Here is a 17,425-nt window from a genome sequence, read left to right on the forward strand (position 1 = left end):
CCTCATTGTTATCAAAATTTGAGAAAGTGAGTAAACTCCACAGGTTATAAAATGCATTCTATCCAAATTTTCAAGTTTTTAAGAAAAATTCAAATATAAAATATAAACTATTTCTCAAACCTCTGAGAAAATAGCAGAAGAAAGAGTTAAGAGCTCCCAGCTGAGAAGTGGGAGCCCAAACAAGAAGGAATCCACTCCAGGTAAAGTACCACTGGAGCAAGGAAAGGAGGATGGGCTTGAGAATCAGTCAATCCCAAGCCAAGACCCACTAGAGTCTTCCATATAGCTACTCCAAGAAAAGGTCGAAATTCCTAATTCTGAACTGACTGAGGTTCAAGGGCAATGCTTCAAAACGCTCTGGCAGACACAGATGAAGGAGCAAACTGAACAATCTTATATTTCACTAAAAACATGTTACATGGCATAATAGGAATTTTCTATTGATTTTGTCAACAGAATAAATTTAGTTTCTAATAAGTGGTGTCATTCTTACCTTAAATTACTAAGATCAGTAATTGTTTCTGAGTCAAATTATTACAAGGCAAATTATAAAACAGAAATCTCAATAATGGATATATTAAAATCTACTGGAAGACTTTTAGTTTTCTTCCCAAGGATGAAAAATTTCTGCTGAACACTCTTTAGCTCTACATATCCTAACTTGGGCTTTTCTCACCCCAGTTACTCTACCTTCTCTTGCTCAGCATGCAATACTTTTGCCCATGTGTTTTCTGTGGCTGTTTGAAGTGAGTCATTCCTCTTCTCCATCAGCAGATTACTCTGCTCAATGTACCTATGAAATAAACAGGAAAAAAGAAAACATTTATCGAGCACCAAATGTATACCAGGTGCAATCCGATGCACATTCAGTCTTCACAACATTGCTCTATACCTTCTTGAAAAACAATCTGAAAGCAGTTTGTTTCTCTTAGATCTGCAGCAATCAAATTTGGAGACAGGAACCTGGGACCAGACATGAATTGCTTCAAATTTGCATAATGAAGAGGAGAGGAATTTGAAAGGGAAGGGAGTATGGTGGGGGAGAATGAGAGGGGAAAGAGACTGGAATAAAGAAGCTGCAAGGAAGTAAGAAAAAAAAAGCTACTCCATGTGAGAGATGAGACACTGAAGAAGAGGAATACAGGAGAATGGTTTTTTAAAAATAAAATGCTATATGCTGTGACATGTACCCTTGACCCACCCCCACCTTGCCTAAATCTTCAGGGGATCTAGAAAAATTACAAAATGCTTGGGTTTAATATGGAAATCAGTGAAGTTCTGGTTGATTAAACAGTCAGCCTACACAAAAGAGAGCAGAGTTGATATCAGTTTTCTAAGTATTAATATCACTTTTATAGATAAGGAAACTATGGCTGGCAGGAATAACTAAAATGCCCAAAGCCAGGTAACAAATGGGGAGCAGAACCAGGATTCAAAACACAGCAGCTTTACATCCCAGCCTACTGAACTCTTTCTACTGAAATGTCTCCCAGAAAACAAGCAATAATTCACAAGACAGGCAGGAAATAGAAATAGCAGAAATACAGATAAACTGCTCTAAACGAACATGTTTATTTAACTTGAGCATTTACAAATTAAACCTTTTTGTCCAACCAAGCCCGTGTCCCGTAGCTGTCATTACCTCTGATTTCGTTCAATTAGTTCACTAATCTTGTCATTCTGTTCTTCTATCCGACTGCTCTTTTCAAGGATCTCTTGCTTTAATCTTTCATTTTCCTAAATTCAAAATATACGACGTATAACTTAAGCTTTTAAGGGAAAAGAGCTAGATAAAAGAGAATCAACTTGAACTGACAGTGACACTACTACATATTTTGAGACAAAAAACTAGAATTTATGTCCAGATAGAAATAACACTAAAAACAACAAATCAATTTATACCTGATGGATACAAATCACTATGGCCAATAGAATGAACATATAAATGGCTATAAAATAAAGTGAAATTCTGAAACATGGTCAAAAAAGAAATGTTTCCTCCTGACTATATGGTGATAAGTCAAATGGACCAAATTAAGCCATATGGATTTTCCAGATTTTCCCAACTTCATGTAGCATTTATCACAAGCTCTTAACTTCCAAAGTGGAGGTTTTAAAGGGTAGTACATCTTGGGAGACACCAGGAGCGAGACCTCCAGGCTGGGTGAGTGTTCTGTTCCCAGTCGCTCTCACCTGAATAATTCTCTGGATGTCGTTCATGGTCGTGCTTGTTTCCATTGAAACTGACATTCTAGGAATGAGCAGGGACTTGCCAGCCCTATCTTTCTGTAACTCTTCAACCTACAAAAGTGGTGTCAGAAAGACTTTGTGAGAAATTTTTAAATGAAGAAATATAATGTACCCAAGATAGGGCCACTTTTTTGAGGGGCTTAATGGGTTTCGGAAATCATCTCTAACGTAAGCTAGTGTTTTCTTCTACTAACTGGATCCCAAAATAATAACTATCCTTCTAGGGAAATAACTACTGTTATGAATGAATACAGGAAATCAAGGAATAGTTTACCTACAGCCTTAGTTGTTCTCCATTTGTATCCCCGGTTTATACCTCACTTTCAATATAACTCCCACCGACTTGGTCACCTTAGTCATGAGATGATCCATTTTATCAGCCACTTTGCTGACTGCCATTCGAATTTCAGTGTTATGTTGTCGGGCTTCAGTCAGGAGAAATGAAGCCATGTCACCTGATCCTAAACAGAAATAAGCCAAAAGGAAACTTATGAAACTGGGGCAGATGATACTGTATGAGGAAAAGCCAACAGCTCTTTCAGCAGAAGAAAAAAAGAAATTAACATTTCCAAATACAAGTGGATGCTGTAGATGATTCACACTGTCAGGAGAAGATGTAGAGCAGACAGAGGCAGAAGGGCTTCAAAGCTAACAATAACTAAGCTAGGCCCCTGCAAAGTGCATTGAGGGATACAGTCTGGTCCAAGGGCACAATTATGCCCACTTGGGTCTACCACAGCAGCTAGCAGCTCAGATTCATTCATCTAACTGCATGCCAGGGATACAGCAATGAATAAAACATGGTTCCTGCCCTTGGCAAGATCACAGTCTGGTGGGGAAGGACTCACATGTAAATAGATTATTACAACAGAGTGTTTTAAGTGCATAAAATGGGCCATGTATAAGGTACAAAAGGAGCAGAGAAAAGCAAGATTAACTCTTTGGTGACATAATTATGTCTATGGGAAGAGAGGAGGGAGGGATGGTAGAATCAGGGAAGGCTAAACAGATTTGATGGTTTCCTAGATGGAGAAGGGACAGGGATTCCCAACAAACATTGTATCCAGGAAACCCTTACCACTTCAGGACCATGAATTATGTTGGAGGATATATTTGTTTCTTCCTACCACTGTCCTAATACCAAAGGTGATTACTATGCAAAAGGCAAGCTGCAGAAAAAAGGCAGGACACCATTCAAGCTACTTACATTTTGTTTTGTTTTTTATATGAGACAATCATACTTATATATGCATATAAGATTAAAGTTATCCAGGAAACTGTTAATAACAGTTTTAATAATGGAGGGACAGTACTTTTTACTTTACACTCTTTTGTGCTGTTTGACTTTTTAATAAAAGTATATTATTTTCATAATTAAAAATTTTAACAAAGTAGCTTTCATTTGAGATACTGAATATCCATAGTCATCATGCTTTCTCCCAATTTCCTCCAATGTTTTACTATTTTCTATAAACTATACAGAACCGCTCTGACAGAGGAATTAAAAAGGGATGGAGGGAAAAAAATGCAAGAAACAAAACCCAAAAAGTATAATGAGGGTTTTTGGGGGATTATGGAAATGTTCTAAAACTGAATTGTGACAGTTGCACAACTCTATAAACTTACTTAAAAAAACACTGAATTATAAAGTTAAAATGAGTGAATTGGATGGTGTGTAAATGATACTTCAACAAAGCTGTTTAAAAAAGGAAAAAAAATGGACTAATCATGAAAAGGGGATGGGAGGAAGGAGAGCACAGCAAGAGCAGAAGACGAGAATCTTAGGGGATCACCCCTTACCTTGAAAATAGGGAGAATGAGAGACCGATGCTGGGTACAAGGGCTGAACGGGCTGCAGCTGGGAGGTGATACTTGATGCCTGGGGGTAAGCATAGGTGGGCACACCTGCATAGGGCTGAGAAAATGCCAAGTTACAGTTGGTTTATAAAAGAGTCATGTCTCTCTTTTTAGCTTAATTTGTCTTTGATGGAATAAAGTGAATAAGCTAGGAAGAGACTTATACCTATTGAAGCTCGAGATGGATGAGATCAGGATTTGGATTCGGGCAAGAATTGCAGCAGGAGGGTTAGCTATGTAACCCAGTGGTACATGGTCATTAAAGTCCTACCCAGAAAGTGAGGGAAGAGTGTCTCAGGTCACTCTCCAGTCCTCTGGTGATATGATTTAATTAAGTAGGAATTCTTCCCCAGCCATTGGGCCTATCAATGGTCTAAGAAATGTTAAAACTAAGAAAACTCTGCTTAGGTTCCATTGAGGTAAAAGGAGAAGTGTTCCCTGTGAAGCCAAACCAAATCCACCAGTTTCCAAAGGATGCCTCGTGCCCACCAGATTCAAATGCTTATCTGTGCAACCAAGAGCTCTCATTTTCCTCTGAGCTTCAGTCACCTCAACTGTGAAATGAAAATGATACCACTTCTTAGGGTTGTTATGTGGACTAAATGAAGTGATATACAGGTAAAGTTTCAAACAGCTGGTAAGTTAAGTACCTGACAGATAGTAAATGCTCAATAAACAGCAGCTATCATTTTAATGATGCCAGTTATTCTCCCTTGAATTTAGGAAATCCAGCTCATTTCCAGGGACAGGTACCCACTCGTTATATTAAAAAAAAAAAAAAAAAAATCTTAGTCTACAGGATAGTAATTCTCCATCAGGGAGTAGAAAAAGAGCAAGTAGAACTTTTTTGAATTCTGATATACTCTGTCCTAATGAGACAAGAGTCCACCCATCATTACTCCCGCCTCTCCATTAAGAATCACCAAAGGAAGTGAGGCCCTGCTATCATTGGGAGTATGTCCCATCAAATGTACTGGGACAGAAGAAAGAGTCCACTATCCTAGCAAACAGTTAGCAAAGGCAGACAAGCTGCTTCCACTGCCTTCTGTAAAAACTGGAAAAATATACTTTAAGGGATCACTTTTGGAGGATAACTAGACACCTGGGTACAAGGCACAAGACAGCTATATTTTCTATGCAGCCTCCACTTTCAACCTTTAAGTATAGTGCAGAATCTTAGCCTATCAGCTATTTGATAGAAAAGAACATAGAAGATGTAAATATATACCCCTCAACCAGATGTGTGTGAAAAGGAAAGGAGACAAACATGGATTGGGCCTGGATTATGTGCCAGACCTTGTAACAGGTGCTTTGCTTGTTCTTGCATTTTAACCTTTATAAGGTAGGTAATCCTCTGCCTGTTTAGAGATGAAAAAGTGGTGGTTCAGGAAGGGGAAAAATTATCATCTCTGATTGAGGCTGCTACTGTATGAATTATGCAGGAAGAAGAGACTGACTAGAATCATAATAAATTATAGCTTATAACTGATATGGTTTTAAAACATTGTTACCTGAAAAGACTGGGTATTTCCAGATTCAGTTGAGTGAGGAAAAAGAGATGCAACTTGCATTAAGGCAGAAGAGGGTGCTTGGAGCCCAGAAACAGACGGTTGAAGTGCTAAGATAAAGCAAGAAATTTTCAGCGTTATTTTCCCTTGCTTCTTGGTACAAGTGTGGACTAGCACCTTACATACTGTCAGGTTTCAGACCTGACCACTCTCCTCACCATTTTCTCCTAAAACCAACTCTACTGAAGTCTCAATAATGGGTCAATGGAAGGAAAGTGGGTATTCTTGGGTGCCTATGACTCAGACCGATATTCTATCAGCTATCAGGAAATGCAGAATTACACAGAGGGAGATATCTCATTAGCTGGGTGAAGATTTCCAAAACTGACAATGTAAAACACCAGAGGACACAGCAAAAAAATACCCTAACCAGGAATAAACTGGAAAGTTTTACACTCTAGTCCAGTTCTTTGTACTAAAATGATATAGCCTAATAACTTAAGGGATAGTGATGATAACTTTGGTGCTGATGCAATTCAAGGCCACAGAGCCTAAAAGCTTCCTTACTTTGTGAAGCCGTCTGTGGTAGCACTGGAGGAGCTGGCTGAAGAGAGGGCTGGATGGATGGAGTCACCATGGGTTGTCCGGCTCCTCCTCGCAGAGCACTCACTTCCTGAAAAAGGCACAAACATTTTGGTTACTATGTATGGGTCCTTAAAGACTAAGGCTGACTATTCACCCTAAACTTGCTTACAACACAGGGTTTCTAGGCAAAGAGGAAGGAAAGGCAAGCAGGAAGTTTAGGGTGTGGGATTGTGGGGAGAAAGTACTCTATTATGTAATAAAGTAAGATCCCTTCTCCCTGTAAATCATATCAAATAATTAAATATAATTTTCTCAAACATCTAAGTTGTTGATGTTTTACTCTCTGAAGCAGCTAAAGTGATTGCTCTCTAGAATGTATCACTTACCAAACCAGCAGATACCTTAAGACTGTCCTAGTCTGTTCCCACAGAAGAGGGGCCTCTTGCAAGAAAACCCTGAGAATAATACAGCCTCTTCATTTATGCCAAATAATTTCCATAAACCTCAAGGTACTCAGTGACAATCAAATAGAGTAGGATTTGTTACCATGATGTTTTGGGATAATATAGTTTTAGAGTGTTTTTCCCTCATTTTTTCTTTTCATAAAAATCAAGGCAATGTTGGTCCCTACTGTAACTCTAAACAAAGTTTTCTTACAAACATCTTCCTTATTTACAGGAAGAGAAAAACCTGAGGTGCAACATACAATAACTGTGATCTGCTATGCTACAGATCAAGGGTTGAAATCTCTTTAACATTCTTTTACTTTGAAACTTCTTCATCTCTGATATTCTCAGAAATTATGCATTTCTAGAAAAGCATCCCAGTTTTATATCACTACAGCTCTAAATTAACCTAAATGTCTTAAAAACACATGTGGGCCTTTTGAGCCACGCTTCTCTTGCTCAGGCCTGCTTCCACGTCTGGAAGCGTACTTTCCCTTCTAATAAAGCTTTTCTTTTCTGTTGTAAACAACAACAACAACAACAACAACAACAACAACAACAAAGAACATATGATGTTTATATCTGAAAGAAGGAAAGCTTTCTAAGCATAAAGTAAAAAGCAAAAAACAAAAGGAAAAAACTGATTTGATAGCAATAAAATTCTTAAACTTCAAAAAAATCATACCACATACAATGCCAAAAGACATGATAGGGTGATTTTTAGTCATCAGTAACATAAGTGGGAAGATTAACATTTACCATGAGGTCCTAAACATTTAATCAACAAATATAAGTTCAGCATCTTTTATGGGTTGGGCGTCATGCTGCCTAAAGAGTGATTTTTACTGACAATAGGGATTTTAGTAGACTAAATTACCTACTTAAAATTGCCCAGTTCTCGTTGTAGATGTATGAAATTGCTTCTAGTTCTCTGATGAAGTGCTAATCATAGGAGAAACGTGTGTACCAATACCAAACTATATCATTTTGAATATAAGATCTCTAAGTAATGATTCAGGGTTAGAGGCAAAAAAAAGCAATAATTTCAACCAAAGGAACAGAAGATAGCAATGTCTACACTATTCTTTCTAAAATAGCCAGAGAAACATACTTCAATTTCTGAATCGTTGGAATCCAGCTGTGGCGGAAAGATGGGCAACATGGGCTGGCCCATTTTAGCCATCCGAGAGATCAACTTGGCCTTGACTGTATCAGGATTCTAAAAAGAGGGGAAAGTCATAAAAATCACTGTAATCAAGGTGTTACCTTCAGTCAGCTCTGTCTTTGGCTTTTGTATCACATCCAATAAGTCCCCCTGCCATATCTATTTGAAACCATTCTAGAAAATGAGTAAGTTTTCTTGCCTAGAAGCATACATGGGTCATACATAATAGCAGTAAAAATAATTCCCAATATTTGTAACGGACAAAGTGGTTTCATATGGATTACTTCATTTCAATCAAGTTTCCCACCAGGCATAATTATTCTCATTTTACAGATGAAAAACTAAAGTGCAGATTGAGGAAGGGAGGCGTTTTAGATGGTAGTACCCTCTCAAAAGCCTGGGAGCAATTTAGTAGATAGATATCAGAAGATATTTGGAGAGAGCAGGAAACAGGAGCTCTCTGTTCTAAACTCAGGTTCATTTAACTCTGCACTGACTACCCACTACACACCAGCGTAGTCACATGGACTACACACTAGCTCCTATGCTGGAAGCCTCTGTATCCATTAACTAGTCCAAAGAAAATCTTTCAGAGCAGAGAGTACATACCTCTGAGGGTGCATAAGATGATCTACTGAGTACAGAAAGAAATGATGATAACTTGAATTTTTAAATCAGTTTAAGCTACAGTAACAAGACATTAAGCCAATTTATAGGGGTTGACAGTACTTTATGTATATAAGTTATAAATAGACATAGACTGAGAATGTGTGCTCATTTCTCTTAATTATGTAAATTTTGTGAATTACATAAATTTTCTTAATTATTTCTAATTGATGGAGACACATAACCAAAAAAAGTTGGATCCATCAAGAGGACTAGTTATATAACCATATCTGTGCAATGGAATATTGTGAGCTAGAGATAGAATAGTAGTAAGAAAACTTTCTATACGCTATCGTGGAAAAATATTGTTATATATTGTAACATGTAAAAAGCAAGGTAGGTAATATATATTGTATGCTATTTTTTGTGAAAGAAGGGGAGAAATAAAATATACATTCTATTTGCTTGCATCTGCAGAGAGAAACACTGAAAGTATAAAAAACTAATAAAAGCAGTTACCCAAGGTGGGTGAGATGGAATGGGGTAGATAGGGACAGCGGTGGGAGTGAGTCTTCTCAATGTATATCTTGTTATATTGTTTTGATAACTATACCATATGAATGTAATTACCTACTCAAAACAAAAAAAAAACTTAAATGTAAAAACAAAAGATGGTAAATTTTATGTTGTGTGAATTCTGACTCAATTAGAAAAAACAACTATCAAAAAAGGAAAAAAAAAAAAAAAAAAAGGCTAGAGACCAGCAGTCTACCAGAAGTTACTGAAGCTTAGAAATAGGTGACAAAAGTAGCTATGTCTACAGAATACAATGGAATCAGTACTGGATAATTTTTTGTGGCTGTTCAAAGATCTGAGATTATAATTGTTTTTAATTTTCTTCTGATTCTCTGGCTTAACCTTCTGGGTTTATAAGATCATTTTTTACACATATCAGATCAATTATCTGCTTAAAAATTCCTGCTTTAAGCTGAATATAAATGAGTTAACTACGGCTGGAGAGTAATTACTTATCAATTTCATTACACACAATTATCTTGTTTCCCAATGTGACAGGTGAAGGCCACAGGACTTTAGAACATGAAATACTTTAGCTATCATCTCATCCACATGTAGAAAACTGAGAGCCTTCAGGGACCTGACAGGGTAGCAGCAAACTACAGAGTACATCCTCCTAAAGACATTCAAATCCAAATTCTACTACAATAGTATGCTGGTCTTCTCATCTTATAGTGGAAACACAGAGGCCCAGTGACCTACTCAAAATCAACTAGCTGATGAATTAGTGCAGAATTCCTCTGAGAGAATGAAAGTATGAAGATGTGTAATATTAGCAGTAATTACAATAAGAGCCAATATTAATGGAGCTTTTACAATATGCCAGACATAATACTAAAAACTCCATAGCCAGTATTTCATTTACAACTCATAAAAATCTCTCGAGACATTGTAGAAGATATATTACATAAGTCGGCTCCGAGTTTAGTGTTTTATAAACATATCTCTAGTCCTTATTAGAACCCTAATAAGGGGGCTAGGAAAATTATTTCCTTTTTAATAATGAAGAAGCTGAGGATCAGAGAAGTTGGATAACTTTCTCAAGTCCACATGATTATAATAAAGATCTGAACCCAAGTCAGTCTATGTAGAAGCCCAGGAGAATTTATACTGACTCCCAAATAGGAGGAAATGAATAAAGTAACCATTGATTTCTACGTAAATCTATAGTTCTCAACATTTTTTTTCTCTACCCTACCATACCCTAGGCACCTGAAACCTTTACATCAAATTTGGGGGGAGGGAGATAGATTCATAAACTTACTGTATTTATTGTAAGCTGTTCACTGAGGGAGTTAGATTTGGTATGAAGAGCTGGCTCCCTGAAAGCAAGCAGAGCATATCCTGAGATGAAAACAAAATCCCTTATCATGAGTCCAATTATACTGGATAAACAAATTGTTTTTGAAAATGTTTGCTAATTTATTAGCTGTAAAACAGAATTTTAACTTTTTAGTTGCATAATCTCTGAAGCTAGTGAAGATGAATAATTTTCCATCCAAATGTTTATTATTTACATATTTTTCCTTGGGAAAATATTTTGTGATTATGCCTTTTGCCCAACTTTCTCCCAGAGTTTTGCAGACATTTTTAAATATCTGAGTTAGTGCTCTTATAGACTATGAATATTAATCCTTTGTCAGAAAAATCCAATGCAAATATTTTCCCCATTTCCTTCATCCCATTTTTTCCAGTTATTCAAAAGTTTTCAACTATATCCCTATTTCTGAACCCCTTAAAATATCCATTTGAAACCATTCTAGAAAATGAGTAAGTTTTCTTGCCTAGAAGCATACATGGGTCATATATAATAGCAGTAAAAATAATTCTCAATGTTTGTAACGGACAAAGTGGTTTCATATGGATTACTTCATTTCAATCAAGTTTCCCACCAGGCATAATTATTCTCATTTTACAGATGAAAAACTAAAGTGCAGATTGAGGAAGGGAGGCGTTTTAGATGGTAGTACCCTCTCAAAAGCCTGGGAGCAATTTAGTAGATAGATATCAGAAGATATTTGGAGAGAGCAGGAAACAGGAGCTCTCTGTTCTAAACTCAGGTTCATTTAACTCTGCACTGACTACCCACTACACACCAGCGTAGTCACATGGACTACACACTAGCTCCTATGCTGGAAGCCTCTGTATCCATTAACTAGTCCAAAGCAAATCTTTCAGAGCAGAGAGTACATACCTCTGAGGGTGCATAAGATGATCTACTGAGTACAGAAAGAAATGATGATAACTTGAATTTTTAAATCAGTTTAAGCTACAGTAACAAGACATTAAGCCAATTTATAGGGGTTGACAGTACTTTATGTATATAAGTTATAAATAGACATAGACTGAGAATGTGTGCTCATTTCTCTTAATTATGTAAATTTTGTGAATTACATAAATTTTCTTAATTATTTCTAATTGATGGAGACACATAACCAAAAAAAGTTGGATCCATCAAGAGGACTAGTTATATAACCATATCTGCGCAATGGAATATTGTGAGCTAGAGATAGAATAGTAGTAAGAAAACTTTCTATACGCTATCGTGGAAAAATATTGTTATATATTGTAACATGTAAAAAGCAAGGTAGGTAATATATATTGTATGCTATTTTTTGTGAAAGAAGGGGAGAAATAAAATATACATTCTATTTGCTTGCATCTGCAGAGAGAAACACTGAAAGTATAAAAAACTAATAAAAGCAGTTACCCAAGGTGGGTGAGATGGAATGGGGTAGATAGGGACAGCGGTGGGAGTGAGTCTTCTCAATGTATATCTTGTTATATTGTTTTGATAACTATACCATATGAATGTAATTACCTACTCAAAACAAAAAAAAAACTTAAATGTAAAAACAAAAGATGGTAAATTTTATGTTGTGTGAATTCTGACTCAATTAGAAAAAACAACTATCAAAAAAGGAAAAAAAAAAAAAAAAAAAGGCTAGAGACCAGCAGTCTACCAGAAGTTACTGAAGCTTAGAAATAGGTGACAAAAGTAGCTATGTCTACAGAATACAATGGAATCAGTACTGGATAATTTTTTGTGGCTGTTCAAAGATCTGAGATTATAATTGTTTTTAATTTTCTTCTGATTCTCTGGCTTAACCTTCTGGGTTTATAAGATCATTTTTTACACATATCAGATCAATTATCTGCTTAAAAATTCCTGCTTTAAGCTGAATATAAATGAGTTAACTACGGCTGGAGAGTAATTACTTATCAATTTCATTACACACAATTATCTTGTTTCCCAATGTGACAGGTGAAGGCCACAGGACTTTAGAACATGAAATACTTTAGCTATCATCTCATCCACATGTAGAAAACTGAGAGCCTTCAGGGACCTGACAGGGTAGCAGCAAACTACAGAGTACATCCTCCTAAAGACATTCAAATCCAAATTCTACTACAATAGTATGCTGGTCTTCTCATCTTATAGTGGAAACACAGAGGCCCAGTGACCTACTCAAAATCAACTAGCTGATGAATTAGTGCAGAATTCCTCTGAGAGAATGAAAGTATGAAGATGTGTAATATTAGCAGTAATTACAATAAGAGCCAATATTAATGGAGCTTTTACAATATGCCAGACATAATACTAAAAACTCCATAGCCAGTATTTCATTTACAACTCATAAAAATCTCTCGAGACATTGTAGAAGATATATTACATAAGTCGGCTCCGAGTTTAGTGTTTTATAAACATATCTCTAGTCCTTATTAGAACCCTAATAAGGGGGCTAGGAAAATTATTTCCTTTTTAATAATGAAGAAGCTGAGGATCAGAGAAGTTGGATAACTTTCTCAAGTCCACATGATTATAATAAAGATCTGAACCCAAGTCAGTCTATGTAGAAGCCCAGGAGAATTTATACTGACTCCCAAATAGGAGGAAATGAATAAAGTAACCATTGATTTCTACGTAAATCTATAGTTCTCAACATTTTTTTTCTCTACCCTACCATACCCTAGGCACCTGAAACCTTTACATCAAATTTGGGGGGAGGGAGATAGATTCATAAACTTACTGTATTTATTGTAAGCTGTTCACTGAGGGAGTTAGATTTGGTATGAAGAGCTGGCTCCCTGAAAGCAAGCAGAGCATATCCTGAGATGAAAACAAAATCCCTTATCATGAGTCCAATTATACTGGATAAACAAATTGTTTTTGAAAATGTTTGCTAATTTATTAGCTGTAAAACAGAATTTTAACTTTTTAGTTGCATAATCTCTGAAGCTAGTGAAGATGAATAATTTTCCATCCAAATGTTTATTATTTACATATTTTTCCTTGGGAAAATATTTTGTGATTATGCCTTTTGCCCAACTTTCTCCCAGAGTTTTGCAGACATTTTTAAATATCTGAGTTAGTGCTATTATAGACTATGAATATTAATCCTTTGTCAGAAAAATCCAATGCAAATATTTTCCCCATTTCCTTCATCCCATTTTTTCCAGTTATTCAAAAGTTTTCAACTATATCCCTATTTCTGAACCCCTTAAAGAAAAATTTTTAAGGATAATAAAAGAGCTTGATATAACCTCAGTATCTTACCCTGATTTGAAAGGCACTGATGTGGGCGGTGACACAACAGGATCAGCAGGGAGGTTGTCAGCACCAGGTATGGGAGAAGGGGCCACAGAATCCCGGGAATTAACACTGTGCCCATCAGAGCCAGAATCTCTGGCAAACTTCACCTAGGGAAAGAAACTACAAGTAGAACAGGCCACCAAAAAGCCACTCTTCCCCCTCCATCCTCCTTGTATTTTACTTAATCTTCATTATACAAGTCAGTACCTATTCACTGTAGGCAAATCAGAAAATGCAGATAAGCAGGAAAAAAAAAATCACCTGCAACTACTAAACAATAACACTGTAAGAATTTTGGAATGTAATATTGCACATTTATATTATCTGCGTATGTAGGAGGGTGTTGTTTTTACAAAAATGGGATCATCCTGTTTTGTAATTTGCTTTGCTCACTTACTGATATATTAACGTATTTCCATGTTACTAAATTATTGACCTATAACATCACTTTTAACTACTAAAGAATATGTCTAACTTCAAGGGTCATATCCTTAACTGTGTTATCTACCAAAAAAAAAAAAACCCTCCAAAAGATTTTGGGAACAGAAGATATAAATATCTACACTATTACAAAATATATTTCACCAATTCCTAGATGTTGAACAATCAGTTTATTTCTAATTTTTCCTATCACAAACAATACTTCTATGAATAGCTTTATATCTATATCTTTGCACGTATCTTAAATAATTCCAAAGTAAAACTTCCCAGGAGTCTACGGCCATGCCATGAACGTGCCCAGTCTTGTCTGATCTCAGAAGCTAAGCAGGGTCGGGCTTGGTTAGTACTTGGATGAGAGACCACCTAGGAATACCAAGTGCTGTAGGAGATAGATAGATAGGTAAATAGATATCTAGATATCTAGATAGATAGATATCTAGATAGATAGATAGATAGATAGATAGATAGATAGATAGATAGATAGATAGATAAATGTATATATCTTTAAAAAATAAAAAAATAAAAAATAACTTCCCAGGAGTTAAATTGTTGGATGAAAGGTATGCTCATTTTTATGACTTCTGATAATATACCATTAAATTTCACACCAGCAAGGGTGAACTACTTTATAGTCTACAAGTAGTGTATAAATCTTTCTCAACACTCTTGCCACACTGGGCATAATCATTTTGTATCAGCGTTGTCAATTTAAGAAGCAATCAATTTGTAACCATTTGATTATTGGTAAAAAATATTTTTTTCTTATGTTTACAAAAATGCCAGTCTTGATAGATATGAAGCGGTTTGTTATCTATCTCCAGCCATGATTTCTTCAAACTCAAAGGAAAATTGAGAAAATATAACACTTGCGAAAAAGCAGCTGGAAGCATGTCAGCGAAAGAGGGCTGAAATGATGCAGCAGAGATAAGGGTGCCCAGTTAGGAAAGAGTCAATGAGATGAAAAGCATATCCTTCCTCTGTACTAGCAAGAATAATAGCCATAATAAAGGTGACCATAGTGTTTATTATTTGTGTTGTGTTCTATGGTCACAAATATGATCATATCATATCTGAACTTACCAATCACAGTGTAAAGCAAATAGGGTCTTTTTTTTCTTGGGAGGAGGGAGGTAGAATTAATTTAATTAACCACAATTTGTTATAAATTTTATTATAGAAATTATACATATTCATGATAAAAATTTTAAATTGTACAAAAGGGTAAAATGTAAAAAAGTAGAAGTCTCTGAATTCCATTTCCATTCTCCAGAGAAAATCACTTTGAATAACTCCTTTTAATGCTTCCAGAAATTTTCTATGACTATATGGGCATACACAGACACACATATGTACTTGTGTATGACTGTGTAAATATATGTATATTTGGGTATACATTTATGTGCATGTACACACACAAACATACACACACACACAAAGACCACACTATCCATACTGCTTTGCAATTTCCTTCTTTTACTTAGCAAGAGATTTGGGGTATTCTTCTAAGAGCTACATAAAAGTCTGCTCTATGAAAAAACCATAACTTAACCAGTCTCTTAATAACGGACACTTGTTGTTTCCAGGTTTTTACTATAACAATGTGGCAGAGGGAGGAAACTATATATCTATTAATATATAGCTATCTTTAGATACTTATGTGAACATACTGACAGGATAAATTTGTAGCCATGGAAGTACTAAGTCAAAAAGTATGCTCACTGTGTAGAAATCACTATTTTAAGGATGAAATAGAAAGATTAGTGTAGAGAAGTGACTTGCTCAGTCACAACCTCTCCCAGACTACGAACACAGAGCCAGGAAGGATATAACCCTTGGTTGTTAGATTCCAAAGCTGTTGCTCTTTCCAACTATACCGTTTCTATTTAAAAAAAAAAAAGCCTTCAGAACCTGGTTTTCAAACATACTTATTCATTTTACTTAACTAGCAAAGAGGACTCATCAAACACATTACAGCACAATTTCACTCACCCGCCTTATCTCCACCTCAAACACCAGGATTGAGTCTGCTGATTGAGTCCATCCTATCACCCCTTCAGAGCCAGTAGCACAGGCTGGAGGGATGATAAGCAACCGCTTCCCTCCTTTTTTCATGCCTAGCATTCCATCTTCCCAGCCCTTTAGGAATCAGAGAAGGGGAAAAGCTCATCAAATACAAACCTCCTCATAAGAAAAAATGAGTCTACGGCCATGCCACCCTGAACAAGCCCAATCCTGTCTGATCTTGGAAGCTAAGCAGGGCCTGGTTAATACTTGGATGGGAGACTACCTAGGAAGACCAGGTGCTGTAGGCGTAAAAAAAAATAAAATAAAATAAGGGATTGTAAGCTGACAAGGTCCTTGCAAACTGTGAGGTCAACCAAGGGTTGCCTCGCCTAAAAAATAAAAAATGAAGTACAGGATCATCAGGTTATACTCGTCTACACTTTCAGATTTAAATCTCTGGACAGAGTGCAAGTTCAACTACCACCTCTCCCTTCATTAGTTATAAGAATATCTAGAATACTGCTTCTAAATTCACTTGTAAAAGCCAGCACATCTGGAGATACACTTAGATGATGAGAAAAACTGGGAGGAACTGAAGAATGGCATTAAAAGAGAAATAAAAGCTATTATTTATTAAACACAGTTTTCCAAGTGCTCCAGCAAGTGCCTTAGTTGTAATAGGTTGTTTAATCCCCAAATTAACCTCATCAGGTTAGTAGTATTATAACCATTTTACAGATGAGAAAACTGAGACTTAGGGAGGCTAAATAACTAGCCCAATAGCAGACAGTAAGTTGTAAAGCCCAGATCTGTCTAGTTTCAAGGGTCATGCCTTAATTGCTATGATCTACAGGAAAAAGTCTCCAAAGAATTCTAGGAGAAGGAGTCATAAACAAAGAGAAATAGAGAAATGTACCCATCTTTAATATTGTGGTTCCCCCGACCCTTATCCGTGGAGAAAACCTTTGTGCCACATGGATCAGAGAGTACTTTATAATGCATCAGTATGTCCTGGCATAATAATAGCCCACATATGTAAAATACTCTTTATGTTATAACACAATTGCCCAGTTAAAGAAAAAATTCACAATGTGACCCTGGGTCCTTGTACTCCCATCCCAATGCTCCTGCTATGTCATAGCTGCTTTCCACAAGGATTAGGAAGTGCTGATTCAAAGCAGCTCTGACAGATAAGAGTCAACCCACATGACATACTTCTAGAAGAAACAGTTTCATATCTTTCCCTATTAGGCTATAAGGAGGATTTAAAAATTTCCTCAGAGTCACAGGATGAAAGAGTAAATAATAGAGAAATGTACCCATCTTTAATATTGTGGTTCCCCCGACCCTTATCCGTGGGAGATATGTTCTAAGACCCCAGTAGATGCCCAAA

The 17,425-nt window shown here is 36.3% G+C and overlaps 1 protein-coding gene and 1 pseudogene across 1 annotated transcript in view; one reads left to right on the forward strand and one right to left on the reverse strand.

The window, feature by feature from the left end:
- Nucleotides 1-17,425, reverse strand: part of FKBP15 (FK506 binding protein 15) — a 51,268-nt gene that overhangs the window by 15,156 nt on the left and 18,687 nt on the right. The window contains exons 7-17 of the mRNA XM_023531041.1: nucleotides 16,018-16,170; nucleotides 13,552-13,694; nucleotides 13,025-13,082; nucleotides 7,758-7,865; nucleotides 6,183-6,288; nucleotides 5,619-5,725; nucleotides 4,051-4,165; nucleotides 2,602-2,711; nucleotides 2,194-2,301; nucleotides 1,643-1,737; nucleotides 691-793 (exon numbers count right to left, since the gene is read on the reverse strand). Coding sequence (XP_023386809.1) covers nucleotides 691-793; nucleotides 1,643-1,737; nucleotides 2,194-2,301; nucleotides 2,602-2,711; nucleotides 4,051-4,165; nucleotides 5,619-5,725; nucleotides 6,183-6,288; nucleotides 7,758-7,865; nucleotides 13,025-13,082; nucleotides 13,552-13,694; nucleotides 16,018-16,170 — 1,206 coding nt within the window. The remainder of the gene's footprint in view (nucleotides 1-690; nucleotides 794-1,642; nucleotides 1,738-2,193; nucleotides 2,302-2,601; nucleotides 2,712-4,050; nucleotides 4,166-5,618; nucleotides 5,726-6,182; nucleotides 6,289-7,757; nucleotides 7,866-13,024; nucleotides 13,083-13,551; nucleotides 13,695-16,017; nucleotides 16,171-17,425) is intronic.
- On the forward strand, nucleotides 16,227-16,340 carry LOC111740340 (annotated as a pseudogene).

Source organism: Pteropus vampyrus, unplaced genomic scaffold (genome assembly GCF_000151845.1).
Source record: "Pteropus vampyrus isolate Shadow unplaced genomic scaffold, Pvam_2.0 Scaffold61, whole genome shotgun sequence".
Taxonomy (NCBI): Eukaryota; Metazoa; Chordata; class Mammalia; order Chiroptera; family Pteropodidae; genus Pteropus; species Pteropus vampyrus.